The sequence below is a fragment of the Condylura cristata genome, unplaced genomic scaffold, assembly GCF_000260355.1.
Source record: "Condylura cristata isolate star-nosed mole 26May11 unplaced genomic scaffold, ConCri1.0 scaffold00005, whole genome shotgun sequence".
Taxonomy (NCBI): domain Eukaryota; kingdom Metazoa; phylum Chordata; class Mammalia; order Eulipotyphla; family Talpidae; genus Condylura; species Condylura cristata.
In genome coordinates this window covers 31107892-31127573 of record NW_004567106.1, presented here as the reverse complement: position 1 = coordinate 31127573, position 19682 = coordinate 31107892, and the positions used below count along the sequence as shown (strand labels likewise).

The 19682-nt window shown below is 40.5% G+C and overlaps 1 protein-coding gene across 5 annotated transcripts in view; it reads left to right on the top strand.

Moving 5' to 3' along the window:
- Positions 1 to 19682, top strand: part of PDE1C (phosphodiesterase 1C, calmodulin-dependent 70kDa) — a 465170-nt gene that overhangs the window by 161513 nt on the left and 283975 nt on the right. For all 5 annotated transcript variants that reach the window (XM_012720871.1, XM_012720873.1, XM_012720874.1 and 2 more), the window contains exon 4: positions 11475 to 11646. In XM_012720871.1, coding sequence (XP_012576325.1) covers positions 11475 to 11646 — 172 coding nt within the window. The remainder of the gene's footprint in view (positions 1 to 11474; positions 11647 to 19682) is intronic.

The following is a 19682-nucleotide window of genomic DNA, read 5'->3' as shown; positions in this document are numbered from 1 at the left end:
ATAGTTATAAAAATCCAAACTAAATTAAAAAAGGAAAAATTTTGAAGAAGGAAGGAAGGGTGGAAAGGTAAGAGGGGAGAAAGTAAGAGAAAAAGTGGAAATAAAGAATGGAAGGGGAAGACAGAAGGTAGGATAGAAGGAAGGACAGGAAGGAAAGGAGGTAGGGATGGAAGGATAGGAAGGAAGAAAGGAAGGAAGGAAGAGACGACCAGAGGAATGAAACATAGGAAGGAAGAGGAGAGAAAGCTGGTCAGAAAATAAGGAAGAAACAAGAAAAACTTAAATGACAACAAAGAATACCTTAATCACTTGAAATATTTTTTAAAAAGTGTCCAACTTCTAAGTCAAAAAGGAAATGATAATTGCCATTGCAGTCTTCTTAGAAAGTATGGTCTATTAGATGTTGGCTTGTCAAAATTGTCGACACACATCTAGAGCCATGGGCACAGATTCTCTGATTTAAAAAAACAAATTAGTGAAAGAAGAAGGCACACTATTCAAAGTAGGGGAATGGAAATAGCAAATTTGAAATCAAAGTCAAATGAACTAGAAATAAGAAAATCAGTACAGCTTATAAATTCAGGAGCTACATCTTTAAAAGGTAATAAAGATAACAAATCTTCAGAACAGCTCTGTCCTGTAAAACATGCTATGATGATTGAATGTTCTATATTGGTGCTGTTCAGTATAGAAGCTTCTATTAGCACATGCCTGTTAAGCACTTAAAGTGTATTTAGTGCTATCAAAGGAGTACATTTTCAATTTTGTTCAATTTGGATAAATTTAAGTTTAAATTGCTACCTAGGCTAATGGCTAGCATATTGGATAACACAGCTCTAGAAAGTAATCAGGGAAGAAAAATAAATAAACACATATATAGTACATACAAACAAGCATACATACTCAGTTGAGATTAGAAACCTTCTAACAAATTTGAAAATCTTTAAAAATGTAATTTCTAAAAGAAAATACTGATTTCAAATGAAATAGATAACCTGACTTACTTTGTATAGAATTTTCTCACCAAAAGTACATACATAGCAAAGCAAGATAACACTGAAAAAATTTGTGAAATAATTGCATTGCCAAAAAGTCTCTGGATCCCAAGAGTTTTATAAGCAATTTTATAACAACACCAGGAAATAGGTTATCCCTATGATGACAGTTACATAAAAGAAGAAACTGAAGGCTAATGTCCTTTATGAATATAATTACAAAAAACTTTAAACAGAAACCTGGCAATACATGTATGTAAGAATACTATAGTAACAATATGACACAACCGTCTATAGCTTAATTGATTAATGCCAAGTGACTCCGCTATGAAGATTTTTTTCAACATATATTCCAGATGTCAGGTAGACATGCTCTTTAGGATGATTATATGATTGTCTCAAATTCCCATTCCATATCTAGGTTTATTAAAAATTTTCTCCCAATGCATCCAGAACATTTGCTATGTTTTCTAGATAGGTATAATATGGGGTTACAGGGTGAAAAGTAATTTTTATTGAAGTAACATTAGTTTATAACACTGTATATAGATTAAGAGGTATAGATCCACACCTCATGGTATGAATGTTACTGCTCCACATCCACCACAAAGCACCAGTAATCTTCCACCATAGTCCATTAAGCTTCCTCCTCAGTTTTCTCCCCACCCTCAGTTTTCCGCTCCAATAGGAGGGGAAATGTCCTTTATTTCAATTTGGCAGCCACACTTCTAGGGTTTATCTTGGCTTAGTTTTTTCTGTGTCTTAGTTTTTTGTATCTTTATGTGCCATACATGAGTGAAATCATCTGTATTTGTCTTTCTCTTTCTGATTTATTTTGCTTAGCATAATCTCCTACAGTTTCATCCATGTGGTCACAAATGGAAAGATTTCATCTTTCTCTCTCTCTGTTTTTTTTTAAAGATTATTTGTTTATGCATACAGAACTGGAGTACAGGCCAGAGGTGCAGGGATAGTGAGAGGATTCACCAGATACAGAATGGAGAACAGAACAGGCCAAATGACGAAGTACACTGCTGAGGGGAACAGTCCGCACCAAGTGGGTCACCTCCCGGTTGGGGATCAAACTCATGCTGAAGTGGCTTTAGCTTTTTAGTGCTGTGCTTTAACCCTCTGTGCCATCAGGGGGCACTCTCTCTCTCTCTTTTTTTGGTAGCTGAGTAGTATTCCATTATGTGTATGCACCACATTTTCTTTAAGTTATTCATCTACCTTTGGGAACTTAGTTTCTTAGGTCAGCTATGTAAATAGTGCTTCAGTGAACATTGGCATTAATACATTCCTGAAATAGTGTTTTTGTATTATTTGGATAGATAGATATCTAGGAGTAGAATTGTTGGATTATATGGTAGATATATTTTGAGAAACATCTGTATGGTTTTCCACAGGGATTGTACCAGTCTATATTCTCACAGTGTTTGAGGATATTCTTTTGCCACATCCTCACCAACATTTCTTTTTTTCTTTTGAAATGGGCTATGCTCATGGGTGTGAGGTAATATCTTATTGTGGTTTGATTTGCATATTCTCTAATGATAAGTGACAGTGAATTTCTCCTCATTTACCTCTTGTACATCTGTATGTCTTCTTTGGGTAAGTGTTTGATTGCAAATTGATTGCAATTTGTTTTCATGTTCCTGAGTTGTATGAATTTTTTGTTGATCTTGGACACCAGCTCCTTGCTAGATGTATGATGTACAGATATTTTTCTCCCAGTAGGTAGGTTATAATGATAGTTTTTTTTTTTGTCATGCAGAATCTATTTAGTCTGATATATTTCTGTTTGTTTATTTTTGTTTTTATTTACCTTGCATTGTAATTGAGTCCCAAAAGACATTTCTGAAGCCATTGTCTATTTTCTTTTTCCTTTTCTGCCTTTTATGGATTTTATGGTTTCAGATTTTATATCCCAGTCTTTAATCCAATTTGAGTTAATTTTTTGTAAGGTAGTGATTTAGTTTCATTCTTTTGTATGAGACTTTCCAGTTTTCTTAAAACCATTTGTTGAAAAGACTATCCTTTTTCCATGGTATACTCTTGTTTCCCTTATCTTAGATTAACTGTCCATAGAAATATAGTTTACTTCTGTGCTCTCAATTCCACCAGTTTAGTCTTAGGGTCTGTTTTTATTCTATACCATACTGTTTTGATTACTATAGCTTTATAGTACAGTTTGAAGTTGGGGCATGTGATGCCTGTGTTCTCCTATGTTGTCAGGATTTCTTGGCTATTTGGGATCTTTGGTGGTTCCATATAAATTTTAGTAATATTTGCTTTATTTCTTTGAAGAAAGTCATTAAAATTCAGACAGAGAATGCATTGAATTTATAATTGCTTTGGATAAAATGGCTATTTTAACAATGTTGCTTCTCCCATTCCATTAGCAGAGAATAGCTTCCCATTTCTATGTGCTTTCTATTTCTTTTAACAATATCTTACAGTTTTTTACTGTATAGGCCTTTCATCTCCTTTGTTAAGTTATTCTTAGGCATTTACTTCTTTTTGGTGCAATCACAAATCATTGTTCACATGTAGGAATGCAACATGTTGTATATAAATTTTGTACTTTTTGTGTTACTATATTGATTTATTGCTTCTAATACCATATCCAGTTTTAATCTTTAAAATTTAAATCAGAGACTTTTCCAGGTGTTTTTCTATGTGTTTTCTCATGACTTTAATTCATTATTTCCTGAGCCTGTTGAATTTTTTTACCCTACACTTGTGTCTTGCATATGTTGATTTACTTTTTTCCAGACAGCCAATAAAAGATGGCACACAGCCCATCCTTCATAATTTCTGAATCTGTTACTGTACAGTTGAGAGGCACTCTGGGACTACAAACTTGCATTCTCTAGTCATCCACATGCACAAAGATAAATCAGATTCAGTGTGAAAGATCTCTAATAGAATTAGTGTGCATAAAGAGAGAGAAGAAAGGATATTTTTCCCAATAAAACACCCAGACTACCCATTTCCCTGAGGGCAAATGCCCAGATAAACAAGGTTGACCTGGAGTTGGGCTGCTGAGGCCTAAAAGCTAGCCACAAGCCTCACACACTCATTCTGGCTGGGAATGCTAGGAAAGGGATTCTGAAGCAGAAAGCTGGGACAAAAGAGATACCACGTCAAGATAATGGCCACCATTGTCAGCCCCCACACATGTCTCTTCTCCACAGGCTCCTTTACTATAGTATCAGGCAGGGTACAGGTAGGTCTGGGGAAAACCCCAGAGTCCACTTGCCTTACCACTGAGCTTCACCTGTCCGCTAAGTTCCACTCTTGTTTCCCAATAGCTAGTCCAAGGTAGGGTGGGTGTGGGGGCAAGGAAAATGGTAACTCCCCCTTTTATGGAAATGTCCCTGTACAAAATCTCTTGGGAACTGCAGGAGACAAAATTTCTGAAAAGTTTATGGAACTGAGACTCAGTATTTTGAAGGTAACATAATAGTACCTTACTAGTTAAGATTTTTAAAACATGAGTATTATCATTAGTTTCCTTCTTGTGTATGTGACCATAAAAATCTTTCTCTAGCCCTAAAAAAAAAATCTTCCTCTAGCCTTTTAAAGATTCATTCCTGACCTCTGTACCTCAGTGGCAATTTTCTGCCCTGTTAAGAACTTTAGAAATCTTATCTTCCTAGAGGGAGGGAATACCTTCAGATGCATACCACAAATATTGTGGGAACCACTGAGGGTTTCTAAGTTTTTTCCCTTTCTGGGTAATTAAATTTCTTCTTTTCAATTGTGTTTTTCTCAGTCTTTTGCCAGTCTAGTTTTTATATATTTACAAAAGGAACTGAATTAATAGGTCACCCATCAGACTTATTTTTTTAAAGATTTATTTATTTACTTATTTATTTATGCATATAAGAACTGGGGTCTAGGCCAGAGATGTGTAGAAGCAGGGTGAAAAGATTCCCCAGAGACAGAGTGGGGAGCAGAACAAACAGATCTACTGAAATACACTGCTGAGGGGAGCACAGGAGAGACAGGAGAGGTCTGCTGTGCTCTGTGGTCAGTTCCCTGGCAAGGAGTCGAACTCATGCTGCAGTGGCTGACCGCAGTGACTGGCTTGATAGGGCTGAGACCTTAATCCCTGTGCCACTCATCAGATTTAAATGTGATTATCACATCATTTGGGGTACTTACTGCCAGCATTTAATCAGGCTGCCATCATTAGTCACTGTTCAAAATGAATCTGCAGTTATTTCTGATTTAGAGTCTCATTTTCTTATGTTTCTTTAACCTGTTAAATTCACCTTGCACATATTTACCCCCTCTCCCCCACTGCAACCTTCCTTCTTTAAAGGAAGTTCAAGTTGCTTCATGCAAGGGACTAACAAATGAAGTCTTTTCCTAGTTGCAGATAAAGTTTATCTTACTCCTCATGTAAAAGAATGTCTAATTAATTGTAAAACATGGGGACATTTTGTTTGATTTATACTACGTATACTTGCTCATGTGTAATGCACCCACAATATGTGTCATCCAGAGCCCTAGATTTGAAGGATGGGCAAGTTGTGACAAGATGCTCTGTTATTTTAACTCAGTGGTCTACGTTATTTGACTTGACATCTGAGTATTCGATAGTGTCCTTTAATACTTTGAAGGCTTGATCTGATGATTAAATAGGGTAACACTGAAGAAGATATCACAGCAATGTCCAGCACAGAGCAGGTACAGAACAATGTTTCCTACAGCTGAACCCGAGCCCTTGTTTTGGTGAGTTCAGGGGTATGGACCCTGGATTTATGACTGTGGGGAATTTATAATCCAATGGGAGGGTTCACGGAGCTATTTAAAAGGTTGTCTTCATAAAAAGGAGGGAGAAGACTAATGGCAGGAACAGAGGTGGGTAAGGTGAAAGGAGACTATAAGAAGCATTTGAGGGCCCTCCCTGGTGGCGCAGCGGGTTAAAGCACAGCACTAAGAAGCTAAGGCCACTTCCGCATGAGTTCGATTCCCGTCTGCCCCGGAGGTGACCACATGGCGTGGCAGACCTCTCCTGACCTGCCCGCTGCTCCCTTCAGCAGTGTACTTCATGGATCTAACTGTTCTGCTCCCCACTCTCTCTCTGGTGAATCCTCTCACCCTCCGCATCTCTGGCCTGTACCCCAGTTCTGTAAGAATAAATAAATAAATCTTAAAAAAAAAGAGAAGCATTTGAATGAGAAACAGAATAAGTGAAAGGCAAGAGGATATCTGGGACTGGTGGCGGGGGAGCAGAGGCAGAGGAGTTGAGTGGGCTGGATGGTGACGCGTGGCCCCACCCCTGACATATTACTTTGGTAACCTGAAGACTTAGTTTATCTATGATTCCCTCATGGGGTTTTCATATTATTGAGAGAGATCTGTACGACACTATCTATTTCTGTACTTTTGCTTCTATTTAGTCAGAAATATTTCATGCTTTCAAAATGAACTTTAAATAAATCAGAGCAGGGGAATTTTTATTTTTCATTTTGTCAAAGCAGACCATTCAAGTGCCCCTGGGGAGTGCTCAGCCCAGGTTTGTGAAGAGTCAGAGGAAAAGTTATTTCCTTCTGTCTCAGAATTCAAAAAGGAGAGTGCTCCAAAGAGTTCATGTCAAATTGGGTGGATGAGCCACAACAGAGGCCGCTGGGATCCTTTTATGGTAGGAATGAGTAGCAGATGGGATCCTGGTTGTATTTTCTAAAATAAAAAAGTGTCTAAGCTATTTTGAGTACCTCTCAAGCCCAGCTTCATATCCTCTTGACCACTTTTTAAGCTCCAGCTGTACAGCTTTCTCTCGACTTTTATCCCAGGAATTTCGGAGGGTGGGAATTGCCACACAGTCATGCACAGTAGACCCAGAACGGAGAGGGAATTAATGTTCAGTGTCCAAGAAATACAAATCTCCAGATAAATGCTTTTTCTATTGCTCAGGAGGATAATCTGAGAGTCACCCACAGTTTCTCTGGATCTCAGTAGCACCCAGGCTCAGTTACCCTGTTTTAATATAATTTTAAATGGCAAGTAAGGCCAACAGATCAATGAGATGACTGACACTGAAAATCTAGTTCGGAGGGACTTCCAGTTTTTAATTCCACATGTAAGGAGCTTGGAAATTGCCGCTCCATTCTAACAAAGAAAAAGCTGAAAAATCAACAGCCCTTCTTGGACACATAGTATTTGCATGAGCTCTGTTTACTGTTTTAGATTTATAATAGATCACATGTTAGGTAGTTTTCGGAAAGCTCTGAGGTAGGGCAAGTGAGCTCTCTTCTGCCTCCTACAACACTTTATTTGCCCCTTAGTTATGGTGTTTTGCTCACACGCTGTGATTGCTTATGGTGTGCTGGTTCCTCAGGGACCAGTCTTTTTCATCTTCCTATTTCTAGGACCCAGATTATGACCTGGCACATTGAGGGAATTCAGTATGTGCATATTGGATGAATAAATGAAAGAATGAAGGGAAATGGGCAGGGAGCTTATTGTAATGCTTTTACTTAGATCAAATTTAAGAAAACAGGCACTGCTGTTGTTCTTCCTCCTAGAATTAGACCTTAGTTAACATAGAACAGACCTTTGTTAACACAGAACCAGACCTTCATTAAAAGGACCAGATCTTATTAAAATATGTGTGTAGAGCTTTAAGAAAATCCGCTGGTGCTTCAGGGATTGGAGGGGTTTGTTTCCTACTACCAATATGCTGTAATTTTTTCTGACTTGATTCACCAGCAGCTTGGATGTGGGAAATCCCAAGGGGATTAGTCATGGCCATGGTCATTAAAAGAATTGTTTGCTGACGCACAGGTGTTTTTGGCAAAGGTCCAGGGAACCTCATGAGGGCTCCCCTTTGTGTGTGGAGTCCTTTTGATGTTAGAGGCAGAGGTGTCCTTCAGGCACAAAAAACCAGATGCTTGCTTCTGTGGCAGGCTCTAAGGCTACAACAGGGTCAGGGTCTTGGGATACAGATCTATATCTACCCTCTATCTCATGTATATGAATTAGCTGGCCTTGCTCATTCCCTCATGCCCCATGAACAAGCTTGTGTAAACTGGAAAACGGCCGTCTCTCTGCTTGGGGTAAAATTTGCCAACCACGTCTGGAGGACACAGTTCCATGGGTGCATGGTCTTTGTGTGATGTTCTTCTTAGGAAGGAACATAACCAACACAATCCAGTGGCAGCTGAGTAGTGATCACGGTGCTGCCCTCAAGACAATAAGATATTTGTTCACAGGCCTGTTTCATAATAATTGTTTATTTTTGTTATTGGCTTATGTGTATATTTATATTTTTAGAACAGTTTTGGAGTTACAGAAATGTAAAAGTCCAAAGAATTCCCATATACTCTACCAATATGCAATCCTTCTTATTTGAGTATGGTTTATTTGTTATAATTATTGAACAAATACTGACATGTTATTTTTTTTAAGATTTATTTATTTATGCATATAGAACTGGGGTACAGGCCAGAAATGCAGGAGTGGTGAGAAGATTCACCAGAGACAGAGTGGAGAGCAGAACAGGCAGATCCATGAAGTACACTGCTGAGGGGAGCTGTGGGCGGGTCAGGAGAGGTCTGCCACGCCATGTGTATCACCTCTGGGGCTGGGGATCGAACTTTCACTGAAGTGCGAGTGGCTTGCTGTGTTGCGTCCTAACCCTTTGTGCCACCAAGGAGAGCCTGACATATTATTTTAGTTAAAGTACATGCTTGATTAAGATTTCCTTAGTGTTCAGATTTCGCTTAGTTCACATTACATTTAGTTATCACGTCTTTGGCTCCTCTTGACTGTGACTGTATCTCAGACTTACTTTTTGGTAACCAGGCAGTTGTGAACAATAGTTTTAAAAACTTAAAAAAAAAGTTAGTGTTTTGGAATGTCCCTCAATTGAGACTTGGTTGATGTTTTCCCCCTGACTAGACTGAATGTTTTCGTAGGTCTTCATCTTCTTAAAGTGTGGCAAGAGCAGCAGATCAGGAGATGATTGCCATTGATAGTTTGCTAATGCAGAGCCCCAAAGAAGGGGTACCTGTCACACACACAAAATCACCATAACTTATCCCTGTTGATGTTGACTTTGCCCACCTGAGAAACGCTGTTTTGTTTTTTTTTAAATAATATAATAGTTTATTTTTACATCATTTTCCCTTTCTCAGTTGTAATCCCTGTGGGCTTCCCATCACCAGATCACCCGTGTGCCATCACCATAGGCCAGTGCACTTCCCTCCCCCCACTGTTTTTGATCCCATTCCCCATTCCACCCCCATAAAATGTCCCTGGTATCTAGTTGCTCATTATTATTATTATTTTCTCCCCTGGTCTTTTATAGCCCTGCTAGGAGTGAAACCATCTGGTATTTTTCCTTTTCTTTCTGGCTTATTTCACTAAGCATGATATTTTCCAGCTCCAGCCATGTTGCTGCAAAAGGCATGTGTTTTTTTTTGATTGCTGAGTAATATTCCATTGTGTACATGCACCACATCTTTTTAATCCAGTCATCTATGTTTGGGCATTTGGGTTGTTTCCATGTCTTTCTGATTGTAAATGAAGCAGCAATAAACATGGGGTGCAGGTGTCTTTTTAAATCAGTGGAGAAACACTAAGTTAAAAGCAGAGGGACAGGAAAAACCATGGTGGAGAGCCTTTATGTGGTTTCTGTGGGAAGGAATGGGTGTGGCAGGGCAAGCAGCGGTAGAACTTGAATTTGAATGATTTCAGCTTTGGTGCATTTGGGCTGTCCTTGCTGTCTGGTACTTGGTTCTGGGGTTACTAGGGCAGGTAGCTAGCAGCCAGCAGTGTAAAAGCTCGATAAGGGGGTAACTGGAGATTTAACTTGGTTTGGGTGGTTTTGCGGTAGGCAATGAGGAAGGCAAGAGGCCAAGGCAAGGTAACTGAGGTGTATTAACAGATTGTCCAGAACAAAGTTCTCCTGGAATATTCAAGTAGGTTAGATGTTAAAGCACCAAATTCACAGAAGCTAGAAATATGTTTAATATACTATGGTTCTGTGTCTGGGGAAGGAAGGTCATGGTGCTAAAGCGTCATTTTCATCACATCATATCCAGGGTACATAAAATCAACATAATTTATCCCTGTTGATGTTGATCTTGATTACCTGACTGATTAGACTCTACTTTTCTGACAACATTTCTACTTCACGTCTGCCTTTACTGCTCATCTCCTATGTAAGAAGTGTTCATAGAGGAGGATACTGTGTAATTTTCCTAAGCTTTTTAAAATTATGATTATTGTTGTTGTGGCATTAAACTTTGGATTGTGGAAGCATCCACTTCAAAGACATTCATCTTGAATCAACATTTTGCCAGCTGTATGAATGACTACTAATAAAACAGCTAGATAAGAAAGCAGACCATCCCACCCATGAAGTTCAAAACACCCTCAGGAATTTAGATAACTGGCTGGTTGTGACCCTGTTTTTCCCTTCCTGTGCCCAAATTCCTGCTCTTATGTTTTACATTTATCAACAAAGAGAGAAAGGCAGAGCCCCAGGTCTCTCTACTTGGGAGCTCATTGTGTGGCTCTGTAGCTTTCTGTGTGCTCTCCTGGACCTATGCATTAGAAATCATGTTCTTCAAATTTCCTGATGATTTTTACTTAGGTATGTCTTGCAGTCATAATACGATCCTGCCCAATTTTACTCCAGTGGGGTACAGTTTGTGGGGCCTGCCATAGCAGCATGAGCCCAGGCACGCACTGCAGTGTTCCTGGTCATCACTGCCAAGAGAGCCAATAATTCAGGCCCTCTGGTGGGTGGGCCGGGCCTTGGGCCTCAGGCCAGCTGAGCTCACAGGGAAGATTTGTGTCGGCACATACTTACTTTCTCAGAAATGGTGATCCTTTGTATATTTCCAGTTGCTGAATAAAAATTTAAATAGATGCCTGAAGTTCTAGCAGGGCTTGGGGTTGATCACCACTGAAATGAGATAGGCTAGATCCTTAATATTTAGGTATAAGTCAGTATATTCAGTTAGCCTCTTTTTTTTTTTGCATAAAAATCAAGAAAGTTCTCATGACTTCATATGTCATTGGTCCAATAATTTCTAAAGACCTCTGATGTGGGTGAAAAAAACATAATATTTCCTGCTCTGCTTTAAAAAATCCTGGTCGAGGCCCTCCCTGGTGGCGCAGCGGGTTAAAGCACAGCATTGAGAATCTGAAGCCACTTCCGCATGAGTTCGATTCCCGCCTGTCGCCTGCCCCGGAGGAGACCACATGGCGAGCCAGACCTCTCCTGACCTGCCCGCTGCTCCCCTCAGCAGTGTACTTCGTCAATCTGCCTGTTCTGCTCCCCACTCTGTCTCTGGTGAAGCCTCTCACCGTCCCTGAGCCTCTGGCCTGTACCCCAGTTCTGTATGAATAAATAAATAAATCTTTAAAAAAAAAAAAAAATCCTGGTCGAGGCAGGACCTAAAGTTCATTGGTAATTCACCTGCACACCTTTGTTTCTCTCCCCTCACGACTCAGGGTCTAAGTCACAGAACTGTCTGTGGAACTCCCTCATCGATGGGCTCACAGGCAATGTCAAGGAGAAACCGCGACCCACAATTGTCAATGACCCCCGGCCACCAGAGGAAATCCTAGCTGACGAGCTGCCTCCACTCGACAGCCCTGAAGCCCTGGTGAAGACATCTTTCAGGTTTGGCGGATTGCAACTCAGTTTGTTTCTTCTGATTTGTTTGTGGAGTTATTTGAATCCAGTAGGATGCACCATCAGTTTGGCTGACAAATTACCTCATTTCTTTGCATTGAGTAAATTAGAATTGACAAAGGAATGTTAGAATTTATGGGCGCTGGACTTCTGGCTGGATTTCCTGAATGCAGTGGAAGTCATATCAGTAGTTAAGTTGCTGTTGGTATTTAATTGGTATTGGCATTTAAATGCTGAGGCAAAGGATTTACTCATGTTGGCAATTTGAATTGGATTAATGAGTCTTTTGCTTCAAAGGAGGATGACACATGGAGATAAGTGCACAGAATCGAAGCACATGGTGGGAATTAATTCAGCCCTTTGTCTTTAGAGTTTCTTGCTGGGGGAAGGTTTCTGGTATAAGAAAATGGGAGCCTGTGGGATTCCCCGGTGGCCGCTTACTCTGTCCTGTTCACCTTTTTGTCTCCAGCCTTCCTGCAAATGTCTCTTGTATTGTACTCCACTGTTATAAAGCTGTCCCTTGATTACTCACCCACATTAAATAAAAATCAATCCTGGTATGGATGTAGTGGATAAAAATGATTTTTTAAACTTGAATCTTTCCAACTCACTTGTAAATACATGGTTGCTTTTGGTATCAGAAGTGACGAGTTGATGATTTTGCCAGCCTGCGACCTCTCTTCCTTTCTTCCTCTTACCCTAGTTGTATTCATTTTTTTCCATTATAGGCGTTTGAACTTTCCATATGGCTAGTGGATTATATAAACTTTGTTTTTTTCCCCTGGTAAACATTTCAGACAATTCTCGGTGTCCATGAGATATATTGGAAACACGTGCTTGTGTTTGCATTCAGGCGATGCGTGTAGTCACACAGAAAAAGCCATTTCATCATGTGAGGGTTCTTAAGGTAGACTGAATTACAGATGAGTTTGGAAAAGGCATCATACGGAGGAATTTAGGTTTCTTCACATAATGTGACTGATGCAGTGGCAGGATAATAATCGTAAGGCAAATACCTTTCTTGTTCCTAGCAAGGGTTCGGCTATTTTACTGTGAATTTTTTAAAAAAAAAGCACACTCAAGAAGCACGAACTGTATTATACAAACCCACACTTACAATCTTCTCCAGCTACTCTTCCCACCCCAAACCAGGTCCATCTTCTTCACTGAACAATATGTTTTCTAGCCCGAATTCATTACTTTATCCCTTCTCTTTGCATTTCCTCTGTGTTTTTTACTGGAGAAATTTATTATGTCCATGAAATTCATCTGATCTAGTAGTTGTATTGTGCATCAATGTCTTTAGTCAGGAAAGATCTGAACTTTCTTCTAGTTCTTTATAAAGCTTGGTGCAGAAGGAAGAATGCAGTGGGTGCTAGATGCCAGCACTGAAGCATTTGAAGCTAGAAGCGACCTGATAGGGTCTCCTTACACAACTATGTGCTATTCTGAACCCATCCTTTCTTCCAAAGAAGATGATTAACTTTCATGGCAATGTTAGGTGACAAATATTCTGACTCATTTGTACCTAACTGTGGTAGTCAACCATCAGTCATCAGATATGTTGCATGCAAATTATTAGACGTATGGAAGTGCTCGAGCAATATAATTATGAGGAAACAAATTAGAGCAGATGCACACACTTTCCTGTATAATAATGCCACTTGTTCCCTGTATACCTTTGGGGTTGCAAGGAATAGAATAAGTTGTAATTGGATTTTAAATAATACTGATAGGTGTGTATCACTCCGGTGTTCATCCCCCATTTCCACAGGAGGAATGAAAAAGCCTGCGAATTCCAACTCCTAATGTAAGTGATTCTGGGACATCTGGGAGGAATGGCGCATTACACCCTTACATTTTTGAATCTTCTGAGATTCAATGATGCTCAGTGGTCTTAGTCCCTAAGATAACTCCTTTAGTCACCAAGCAGTACAGACATCCTTCTGCTGAGGTTGAGATATTGTGTTTTTTTCTCTGCCTGAAGTTCAGAGTCTGTCAGCTACCCTCCTGCAGTGTGTGTGTGTGTGTGTGCATGCGCTTACTGTTGTATACACATGCCCACAACAGGGGATCTGAGCATGTGGTTGTTAACTACCTGCCTGGTCTTGTTTGCTGAGGAGCAAGCACATGGTACCTACGCATGAATTGGCATCGTGGGTCTTCATAACTCCTCTGTAAGCCCACCACTACTGAATGGCACAGTATAAGCAGTAGCTTTGTCAGCCTCTTCTTTTTCTCCTGGTTCATACTTGGAGGGCATTTGGGATCCAGGATCATGAAAGATGGTCATCAGCCTTTATTATCAAATAAAATCTATATGCCTGATGTGCCAAATTATCAATTTCAGGCTTCTCTTGGGTTTCTTTCCCCTAGTTGTTATAAGGATCCTTTCCCCTAGTTGTTATAAGTTGTTATAAGGGTTTACTGGCAGTGATTTAAGAATCAGCCTTATTCTGCTCTGCTTCCTGCACCTTCCAGGGAAATGGGGTGAGCTCAGTGAAATTATGCCTACATTGCCTCCAGACCTCTTCTTGCTTGTTATGTCTCCCCCAGGCTCTATTGACCTTTCCTGATACCTGGCTACTGTTAGCTCTTCCATAGTTCTTGTGCATGTTCTAAAATCATTGAAGGAAAAGTTGGATGCTTCACTTGACTTTCTCCAGAAATCTTTTCTAATTCTGTCCAAGTAGTGGAAAGATTACATACTAGCTGCTTGCTGGAAGAGTGCATTCTTGTTTCATATTTGCATAACATTTTCATTTAATTAATTCTTTTGAGATCATAGGGCAGTGTGCCCCAAAGGTAAATTCTATTCTCTAGTCCCAAAGATAGGAAGTACTCAGAAATTTATAAACAGTAGGTGTTTTTGAAAAAAGGTTTTAAAAGCTCATATGTTTCAGCACTCCCAGGCTTCCTGTTACAATAGTAATAACTATTCTTATATTGGCAGGCATGTTCCCGGTAATCCAAAAATGATTTCCACTTTAGACATGAAGAATCTGGTCAAGAAAGGTAGAATTTAGAATTCTGATTGAATTTAAATACAAACTAGTAAGATCAATGGCTTGTAGGTCACCCATGTTTGAGAAAAATTTAGGCCCTACTTAATTTTCATCACCCTGTGGAATAATTCCAATCTAGATACAGATATCACCTGTGAACTCACCTGAAAAGCATGCTTCTGTTGCAAATGCCTCTTGTTTGCTCTTCTAACCAAAGTGCCACCCCTAAGTATGTCTTGTGCACTCTCTGGGAACACATGGGCCCGACACCATCTGTTTATGTTAGTTCACAGTAAGCCAGAGAGAATAGTGGAAAGCGAAAACCTAACATAGTTTTTGGAGAGGAGAGCCACCACTTCTTCCCCCAAGGATTTGAAGTTGATAGTTGAAGTATATGCAGATGCCATCACAGTTCTGAATATGTGACTCCCACTCTGGTCCTTCGTTTTGCTGGTCACTTTCAATGTGGTAGATGTTCCTTGTCTTGGGGCAGACAGTGTTTTTCCAAGCAGCGTCTTGGAAAAAACATACCAGGTTTGAAGAGCGGCATCTTCTCATGACGATCCAGGTTCAAATCTCAGCCATATTGCTGGAAGGTCACACAGTTTTTTGCTCCGTTATGGTAGTAGGGACTTTAGTCTTTACTCTCAAAAGGGACATTGTAAGCTACCCAGGCAGGAAAATTCAGCTTCTGAAAGTGACTATCCTGGACTCAATTCTTTTACTCCTGGCAAGGTGGCACATCTTTCAGAACCTCTATTTTCTCAATGTCCCCTCTGAGGGTGGGCTAGCACTGCGGTTCTCAAACTTATGTGTATGTAATAATCAGTGGGGGGGCTTGTGTGTTGGACTCACCCTCAGGTCTGGTGGGGTCCTAGGACGTGCTTTTCTTTGAATCTGGAGGTGGTGCTGATGCTGTTGGCCTGGGGATCACACTGATATTTTGCTGTATTAATTCAAGCAGGTCACATCTAATCTATCATCAGTTTCTTCATTTTTGAAATTGGGGATAGAGATTTCACTTTCCAGGGTGATTGGGAGAATTGAAAGAAGATAATATACAAAAAAGAGAGAAGCACAGTATCCAGCCCCCAGACTGAACTTGGTTAGCACTAATTTTGTGTTTCTGCTCAACACTCACTGGGAATCTTGCATGCCTTGGAACATGGGCACAGAGAAAATAGTATCAGATGGATATCTTCTAGTTCCAAGTGCAGATACTATGGCCCCTGATAGCTCAGTAAGCCTGGCATGATAATTCTGCTTTCAAAACTTGAGACTTTTGTAAAGAAGAAAATGAGAAGTAGAACTAAATAAAAAGGCATCTGTGCCCAGAAAGTATAGCTTCCTGGGAACTGTACCCCACATACCTATTTTCTTTGTTTCTAATGACCTGTCCCTTTGAACCTATTGTTCTGTTTAGATTTTTCTTAAAGAGAGAATAAGCTGAATTTGGGGCTTAAGAAGACAGACAAGTCCAGCCAGTTTGATTAGTGACAGGAATTTCTGTACCTGCTACTAGAGCAGGAAAGAGCTGGCTTCCCATCGCCTTTTTTCTCCCCAGCCTCCGAGTACAATTTTGCAAAGATGGGCCCCCAACTCAGATTGTACTGAAAGTCAAGGATACCAGTGTTGATCGAGCATCTGCTATGTATAGAAAATGTATATTCATTTGCTCACAAAATCTCAGTCCCCCCTACGCTCTCCCCGATCCCCAGCAAGCCCTGGCAAGGGAAGTGTTGTTTTCTCATTGTGCAGGTCAGGAAGACTTTCCCAAAGTCATCTATAGGTGGCGGAGCTGGAAACTTCAACTCAGACCACTGACCAAAAGCAAGGCCACGCCCCCAAATCCTGCTACCACCTCATTGCCTTGGCTTTCATGTGTCTGTATTTGTCATTGGTGAGATGAGATAGTGTGATTGGTTCCACTAAGTTGGATGTGCACTCTGCATATAAACTTCAGCACTTCTCCTGTAAGATAGACCCTGTTCCTTTCCACTAAATCCTTTTTCTATCCCACGCTTAGATTAATAACCCCCCTCTCTTCTTTTGGATAGTGGTTCTTTAAAGCTTTCAAACTTATGTCTAAGTGATTTCTTTGGGGGTTCCTGTTAAATGTAGTTCTGTAGATCAGAGACATTCTGGAGGGAAGGAGGACCAGGACAGGAGTGGGGAAAGCCCAGGCACTACGGTGATGGGGCACCCATGAGTTGTGGTGGGAAATTCACTGGGAAATCACAGATTGTTAAAAAATGAAGGATGACATAATGAATACATTAAAAAATTAAATGTAGTTCTGGGGTGCAGCCTGTGAATTTTCATTTCTAACAGTTCCAGACACATGAAGGTACAAGGACTGCTGCTGAAAAGTGAGCGTGGGCTTGGGAATACTATAGATGAGAGTTTGCAAATCTTCTTCTAAACGATGTGATTTGAGTCATGGTTTTGACTCTTTGCTTATTTTACTAATTGGAAAACAAAAAAAAAATTCAGTTTCAGGGCTGTTGCTAGACTGAAGTGGGCTAATCAGTGTGACAGCCCTTTATTCCTTCTCTCTCTTTTCAAAACCTTGTTTAGGGGTGAATGATTTTTCCCACCTTGACCTCTTCTACTATCTCTGGGTCATGCAGTGAACCTCAGGCCAGGAATAAGGGTGCTTTGTGGGCAACACTAATGCTGATCTTACCTCCTTGGGCAGCAGTGGAAATTCTGAAGCCACACAGTGCATTGGCCATCTTGCCAATTACGGTCACACTTACTTTACTAACAGAAGTTGAGTTGCCAGGTTTTGATAATTTTGCATTTGGAACACTAGCATGCTCACTCCCTAGGGAAAAACTGGGGGCTCAATGGCTTGTTTTCCTACAGAGAATGGATTTATTTGGGCTTTGGCAAAACCTTTCCAGATTCTATACATAGCTTACTAAGGATTTGTTCCAGAAAACAGAACTGCATTGAGCCAACACCCTCGGCAATGGATGAGATAAAGCCTTGTCAGATCCCATTTAATGGATTGTGTTTTCCATGCAGAATGAAATCGTTGAACTCATCCTCATTTTGACTTTTGGCAGTCACTCTTCCATCAGGGGCTGTTGCCAAGAAGCCAGTTTTTGACTTGATTACTTTCAGGAAATGTGCAATCTGGCTGATGATATGGTGTGGTGGAGGGTGGTGTCCCCTGCAGCTTCAGACCCCACCCCAGGATGAGTCATGGGTTAAAATTCTCATGGGAAGGCAGGTCACACATCTTTCTTTATTACCATATGTTGGTTACCCACTGTGAACTTCAGAGATACCTACTTCCCTGATTTACAGTTGCCTTTCTAAAGTTGACATTGGCTCCCTCTTGTCTTCTGCTAACCCAAATTAGTAGAATCTTAAGTTTGCTGAGGGGAGATATGAACAAATAAATTCTAAGTTTTCTTAAAGTTCAGAGGTGTTTGCATTGCAATATTTGCATCCTATAAGGGAAATATTTAGGCTTCTCTTTGTAAGTTTTGACAGAGAGGGTTTTTTCCTACTCAGTATCAGAAATTGGCAAAGCTATATCATGGAGATATTATTCCTCTTCCACTCTTCCAGGTCCTTCCTGGAAGGAATTTTGTAAAAAGCAGAAATTTGTCTCTCTGATGGTCCTGTGAATGCACTTCTTATACCTTTGACCACAAGGAGTCCTTGACCCCATGTCCTCACCTCTTTGAGGAAATTTGTCCTTGTTACAGCTGAGGCTCTGCTCCTGTAGCTACTCTTCAAGACTGTGAGCCTTAGGAATCCCAAGGCCAGCCTTTTCTCATGGATATGCACTCCTCTGACTGGGTCATTTGTTCCAGGGCTCCCTGATAGCTTTGCAAAATCTTCTGTAGACAATTCAGCACTGTGATCTAAATGCCCCCAGTCAACCTTCCTTTCTTGTCTCTTTCATGGGGACTCAGAACTTCATCCAACTTTTCCTTTCTTCCCTAGCTCCTTGTCCATTTTTTCTTGCAGATGTTCATTCCTGATGAAATTTTTGCATGTCCAATCCTGTCATGGCATTCGTGGCATGCCAGCATCTCTCTCTCTTTCACTTTTAATCTTTTATGTCTTCATCACACTTTCTAGTAGTGGGGTAGGGTAGCATGTGGGAAGCTACAGTTTTCTTTATCATAATTTAAAGAGTAACCAAAGGAGTTTGCTGAAGCAGTGGTTTAACCAAGGAAATTGCACAAAAAGAGGAGAATTTTTAATTGTATCTCAAATATGACTGTTTCCATTGTCCCTAAGGGAAATGCTAATAAATGTTGACTGCTGGGCAAGTAGCTCTCTTATGAACATCTTAGGTACCAGTTAGTAGACCTGTCTCCAGGGTTGATTTCCTTTCAAGAGGGAAGTATTAACATCCTTCTTCAAACCAGACACATTTTCACCAGTCTGTTGGGGAATCCAGGTTTCCATCCACAGGAATGGAGCTTATCTGGGGCATCTTCACCACCTCAGTGTATACTTAAATCAGAGTATCTCCAAGCAGCATATTTCACAAAGTGAAGCTCTTCATTCTAGAATAACCACACAGGGAGGGGCAGGGATCTTCAGTACTGGCCCGTCTGGGAGTTTCCACCTGAATCTCCATGCAGTGTGCATGGAGTCCAAGCTTTCTGATTTGCTGCAGGAACTTCTGCCTTAGCCACAGATAGTCTTGAAGGGAATCCCTGAGGTTCTTTATGAAAGAAGGAGTCCCCTTTTCTTCTCCCACCTCTGTACTGCTCTGTCATGCTTTTGATCTCTTGAGGGTTAGTGATTCTCACAAGGTTTTGGGTCAGTTGCTTTGGCCTTGAACCCTTGACTTCTTTGTTTCTATGTCCACCTCACTGAATCCTTAGTCAAACGCCAGAGTAATTTCTGAGGTTTGGCCTTAGGAAGTTGTGGGAATATCTGTGGCCTGGTCAAACCACAGAGAACTGAAGGACAGCTTGGAAAGTGAGCACCCACCCTCCCCCTATCTAACTCTACTTATTGCTGATTTTATCTTTTTTTTTTTTT